Source organism: Crocuta crocuta, unplaced genomic scaffold, assembly GCF_008692635.1.
Source record: "Crocuta crocuta isolate KB4526 unplaced genomic scaffold, BGI_CrCroc_1.0 scaffold13, whole genome shotgun sequence".
Taxonomy (NCBI): Eukaryota; Metazoa; Chordata; class Mammalia; order Carnivora; family Hyaenidae; genus Crocuta; species Crocuta crocuta.
This window is the reverse complement of record NW_027530007.1, coordinates 8,714,776-8,720,273: the sequence shown is the minus strand read 5'-3', so window position 1 is coordinate 8,720,273 and position 5,498 is coordinate 8,714,776. Positions and strand designations below refer to the sequence as shown.

The 5,498-nt window shown below is 65.8% G+C and overlaps 1 protein-coding gene across 1 annotated transcript in view; it reads right to left on the bottom strand.

Annotated features, from left to right (window-relative positions):
* Nucleotides 1-6: 6 nt before the first annotated feature.
* DVL1 (dishevelled segment polarity protein 1) overlaps nucleotides 7-5,498 on the bottom strand; it is a 10,613-nt gene continuing 5,121 nt past the window's right edge. The window contains exons 5-15 of the mRNA XM_077763937.1: nucleotides 5,263-5,401; nucleotides 4,369-4,462; nucleotides 4,221-4,290; nucleotides 3,985-4,124; nucleotides 3,827-3,903; nucleotides 3,682-3,749; nucleotides 3,364-3,516; nucleotides 2,552-2,683; nucleotides 2,300-2,467; nucleotides 2,015-2,221; nucleotides 7-987 (exon numbers count right to left, since the gene is read on the bottom strand). Coding sequence (XP_077620063.1) covers nucleotides 599-987; nucleotides 2,015-2,221; nucleotides 2,300-2,467; nucleotides 2,552-2,683; nucleotides 3,364-3,516; nucleotides 3,682-3,749; nucleotides 3,827-3,903; nucleotides 3,985-4,124; nucleotides 4,221-4,290; nucleotides 4,369-4,462; nucleotides 5,263-5,401 — 1,637 coding nt within the window. The 3' untranslated portion in view covers nucleotides 7-598. The remainder of the gene's footprint in view (nucleotides 988-2,014; nucleotides 2,222-2,299; nucleotides 2,468-2,551; nucleotides 2,684-3,363; nucleotides 3,517-3,681; nucleotides 3,750-3,826; nucleotides 3,904-3,984; nucleotides 4,125-4,220; nucleotides 4,291-4,368; nucleotides 4,463-5,262; nucleotides 5,402-5,498) is intronic.

Sequence of the window (5,498 nt, the reverse complement as noted above, 5' to 3'; positions counted from 1 at the left end):
GGGGGGGGGGCGGGGGGGGGCAGCTGACCTGGCCACCACCTTCCCCAGGGCACACAGGCCAGACAATAAATAAATAAATTAGATCCCTACCCTGGGCATCCACAGAGGAGCCTGGGGGCTCTGACTCCACCTTTGAGGGGGCCAACCCAGCCCAGGAGAGAGTGGTGGGGGCTGTGACCTGGGCAAACAGGGGCCCCAGGCCCAGCAGCTACTTCTCAGCTTAGTCTGAAGCCCTGTGCACAGCTCTGTGAGGAAGTGGGAGTCCCAGAGACGCTCCAAGGGCACTGGGAGATGGAGGCTCCCCACCGGGGTCTGCGTGGTCACAAGCCACTCCGAACAGGAATGCACGGGTGGCCGAGTCCAGATCATGGTGGTCTGGGCTGCCCTCCGCCCATCCCCCCAGCCTGCTCCCACTCTCTGTCCAGGCCTGGGCCCCACAACATGCCCCTTGTGTGCATAAAAGCACAGGCTGGCTTGAGGCAGGACAGCCACCAATAAGGCAAGCCCACACAAGCTCCAGGGGCCGTGCCTGCACAGGAGCGGCCAGGACCACCCGCTCCCCCACCATGGGGCCCAGCTGAAGGCACTCTCTCCTCTGTCACATGATGTCAACAAAAAATTCACAGGGGTTTCCCATGGCCTTCTGGAAGGACTGGCGGCTGCCTGTCAGCTCTGGGGGGACAGCGGCCAGCTCCCGGACGGGCGGCCCCCCCGGTGGCCCCCCCACTGCCGAGTATGCCTTTGTCAGGGGGTACAGGGGGGGTAGCCCCGGGGCAGCAGCCGAGGCCTGGCTGTGCGGGCTGCTGCCCCGGCTGAGCTGACTAGCCGGACGCTCCCTCCAGCCACCGCCAGCGACCCCGCCCGGTGCCGTGTGGTCCGACTCGCTGCCACTGCCTCCGGCTCCAGCCGCCCGGCGCTCCTTCTCGCGGCCCAGGGCCCGCCGGCTGCTGCCGCCAGCGCTCCGGGTGGACCCACTGCTTTTGCTTCCTGGAGTCGAGGAGTGGAGGGAGGAACAAGATGGTGTGAGGCCGTGCCACTTCCAGGACAACCGGGCGTTGTCANGGCGCGGTGCCTCCATCTCACCCCGATGCCTGATCTTGCAGCTGAGAACCTGAGGCACCAGTGGAGGCCCTGTGAGCCCGGTGCTCCCGTCGGCCATCCTGGGCCCCCCCCGCCTCCGTCCAGCCCCAAGGCCCTGGCCAGCTACTCAGCTCAGCCCCCGTCCTGGGCTCCCAGGAAGAGCGGGGAGCCTGAGAAGGCCAGCTGGCTGGGAACATGCCGAGAGGGACGCCGGGCAGGACCCTGGCTTACCGGCCCGGAGGGTCCACTCCGCTAGTCCTTCAGTCTAAGGCTTGCTCAGCACAAAGCAAGGGATAGCACGAGTCACACAGCAGGCCTGGCCCCAACACCCATTCCCGCCCTCAGGGGCATGCCGCCACCAGCCGGGCCCATCCAGGGTCCACAGGCGCCCAACGCAGCTTCCCCTCGGGCACCACTGCCCTCTGACGTGCTCTCCTCTCTCGCGCCCCTTTCTGGGTCTACGGGGCTGGCTGCCTGACCTCTCTCTCCTGGCCTCAGGGACACTGACAGCCTCAGGCCACTCCTCCAACAGGGCCCTCCTCGGCTCTCCACACATCCCAGAGCGGATGCACAGTCGTCTGTGCCGGCGTCCCCTCTGGCTCCCTGCTGGGCTGCAGGTGTGGGGGGGAGGGGCGGCGCGGGGAGGTGTCTGTCCCCCCCTGGGTCCCGAGGCCCCTCCACCGCCCTTTCCCGCGTCATCTCCTGGCCTTCCGCTTCTGTCACACCTGGACCCCAGCCCCTCCCGCACACACACAACCGCCGAAGTCTGCAGGATTCGCCCAGGCCCCCTCAGCCACTCACCCCTTCCAGGAGGAGCGCGCCCAGGGCCTCAACACAGAGCAGGCGGGAGCGCACAGGGCAGAGGGGGGCGGGCACACAGGGTGGAGCCAGGCGGCGGGGACAGCAGGGAGCCAGGTGCTCGGCAGGCTCTCACCTTCACTCTGCTGACTGCCGGCACTGCCGCTGCCGTAGCTGAAGCCAGGGTCCTGGTATGCGGGCGGGAAGCAGGGCGGGGGGCCCGGGTACTGGTAGGGGTAGCCCTGACCCAGGGGCCAGGGGGCCGCCGGATGGGGCAGTGGGGCCAGCGTATCCTGATCCGAGGCCCCGCTGGAACCACTGTTGAGGTTCAGGGCTGCGAGATCTGGCAGGAGGGAAGGGTGGGTGAGGGCAGAGTGGACAGGTCCCCCGGGGACCCCCCGCCCCGCAGCCCCTCACTCACTGCTGCACAGGTCCCCGAAGACGTAGTAGCACTGCTCCGAGAAGGTGATCTTGTTCACCGTGTGCCGCAGGAAGCCGCGCTTCAGCATGCTGCTGGCGTACTTGCGAGCCTCACGCCGCTCCTTGAAGCCCTCCACGTGCGTGTACAGCCAGTCCACCACGTCCGCCCCTGGCCCGCAGCACGCATCAGGGCACGGAGCCTGGGGGGGGCTGACCCTGCCCGCCCGGAGCCAGCCCAGCGGGGACTCCTCACCAATGACGGCATTGGCGATGGTGATCTTGAGCCACATGCGGTCTCGGATCTCCAGGCCTGAGTCCGGCAGCTGCATGACACGCACCACGGCACCCATGTCGCTCTTCACTGTCAGGGGCGCCTCCTCCAGCTCTGCAAGGCAGGGACCCCTCTTCAGCCCTGAGCAGCTGAGGGCAGGGGGAGGGCTTAGGGTGGACCCCAGGCCCCGCTGCTGCACCCCATCTCAGAGACCAGGCTCTGGGTAGGGTCTCTGGTCACAGAGCCCAGACCGTAAGGCTGTCTAGTGACCGTGGGATCCATGCCCACCACAGGATGGCCCCCCCCAGGGGTGCACTGGGGAGATTGAATCTTTGTCTCCTACCCCTGTAGATGCTTCATCAGGATCTTGGGCCCAAACCAGGATGAGGCCACCCCCACCCTGCGGGCCAGACCCCCAAGGGGAGAGATCAGGCCTCTTCCCACCAGCACCCCCCTTCCGCCACTCCTCTGCTGGCTCGGGGCTGTTAGTTGTGTTAGCTGCAAGAAAGCGGGTGGGGTCACACACATGCACTGCCTCCCCCTGCCCCCGCCAAGGCAGAGCCCTGGGCAGGGAGCACAGGGCTAGCCTGGCGCCTCCAGGCACCTTTCCACCCACCACACAGACGGCAAACTGGAAGAAGGTGCGCGTTAGGGCAGACACACGCATTGGCGCCGACCATCCGTACGTGCGCCCTGGCAGGACGGCGGCCGGGCGTAACTGTGCCAGGTGGGCACCTGGGACGGGTCCCTCACCCTGGGGCCTCAGGTCCCTGCTCTCCTGAGCTGCCACTTACGCGGAGCGCCGGGCACAGAGCTGGTTAGTGAGGAGGAGCTGGTGCGCGTGACGGCGCTGGAGCAGGGGCTCGTACCGTAGCGGGGCAGGGCTCCCGTCAGCGCCGCCGTGTGGGACAGCCAGGCGGCAGGGTCGATGGGCCGAACCGGGTCAGCTGGGTGGCCGCCGTGTGGTAGCGTGTGTGGTAACGGATGGATGGACAAACGGATGGACGGATGGATGGACACACAACGGAGCACAGGGGCACAGAGGAAAGGACCTTCAGGCTGGGCGAGCCCCCTCATCCCCCCTCCCCTGTCAGCCCTGAGGGGTCACTCACCCCTCGGGATGGTGAAGTAGCTCCGGGGGGTCGGGTCCCAGCACTTGGCCACCGTTAGGCTGATGGGCCTGTGGGGTGGGGCAGGTCACCCAGGGAAGGCCCCGTGCGGCCCCCCAACGCGCCACCTGCCCGCCCCGCGCCTCACCCCGTCTGGGACACAATCTCCCGCAGCACCCGCACGGCGTCGTCGTTGCTCATGCTCTCGAAGTTGATGTCATTCACCTGGGGGGAGGGAGGGGTTCAGCGTGGTGGGGCGGGGCTGCCGACCCCTCGGCTCCCCACCAGCTCCCTGCAGCCCCACACCTGCAGCAGCATGTCCCCTGGCTCAATGCGGCCATCGGCAGCCACAGCCCCGCCCTTCATGATGGAGCCGATATAGATGCCACCGTCTCCCCGGTCGTTGCTCTGTCCCACGATGCTGATGCCCAGGAAGTGGTGCCTCTCTGCAGCGGTGAAGGGGGAGCAGGTGCCTGCTGAGGGAGCCCAGCCCACTCGGGCACCCCACACCCCACTGCGGGGGGCCCCCACTGAGGCCTCACCCATGTTGAGCGTGACGGTGATGATGTTCAGAGACATGGTAGAATCTGTGATGCTGCTAAAGGAAGAGGCCTGCGGAGGGATGTGAGTGAGGAAGTGCAGGGGGGCTGCAGGAGGGCAGACCCCACCCAGCGCCGGGCCGCCACCTACACGGTCTGCCTGCCGCAGGCGCTGCTTCCGCCGCCGGCGCTTGTGCTTCCGGATAAGCCGGGAGGAGGTGCTCTGCTCCGTGGAGCTACTCAGTCTGGTGGGGGGGGGGGACATGAAGGTCAGGGGCCAGGTCACAGGCTGCAGGGCTGAGGCGGGTGGAGAGAACAGGGTGCCCCCCAACACACACAGGACAGGGAGTGGAGGTCATAGGTGTTAGGCCCTGCTCTCCACGCTAGCCAGGCCAGTTGTGGGAGACACAGGGCTGGGGTACAGTCTGCTCAGGAGAAGGCTCTGCCCCTGGCTGTGCACACCCCTACATGCACGGCATGCACACTCCTCACACCTGTGTGCACACACATGACATGTACACACCCCACACCTGCAAGGAGCACTTCTCTCAGTCAAAATGGAGACACAGACACTGAGCCAGCACATTCGTGCACAGGCACCTGTAACACACCCGCTCAACACACACGCCCATTCACACATATGTGCCCATGCAACCAAGCACACACCCAGGGTCATACACAGCCATGCACACAAGCACCCCCACGCATGCACACGCATGCACACACACACCTGTGTACACCTGTACCCCCACACAGAACGTGACTCTGCACACACACACATGTTCACACACATACACCCATGCACACATGTCCACGCTAGCCTGTGTGCGTATGCACAAATGCCCATACGTGCACATTTGTTACACACCTACACACGCCCATACTTGTCCACACCTGTTACACGCCTATACACACGTCCCCACACCCATTCCCATGCATACACACACCTAAAACACACCTGTGCACACCTTCTACATGCACCTCTATCTGCATGCCTGTGCATACACACACCCATGCACACCTATCTGTACCCACACCCACATACCGGCTTGTGTTGTCATCCTCGTCTGAGTCGATGAAGCTACTGGACTCGAGTTCACTGCTCAGCACGGTGGATGCACTGTCAGGGGGCAGCCCCAGGTCTCGCCGCCGGTCCCCCCTCGGGTGCCCATTGGTCCGGGCAGCTGCAGGGAAAGCAAGCGGGGGAGCTGGCCGTGCCGTTCCGTGTTGCCTCAAGCACCAGCTGAACTAGGAGCTAGCCAGGTGACTGTGGGACCGGGG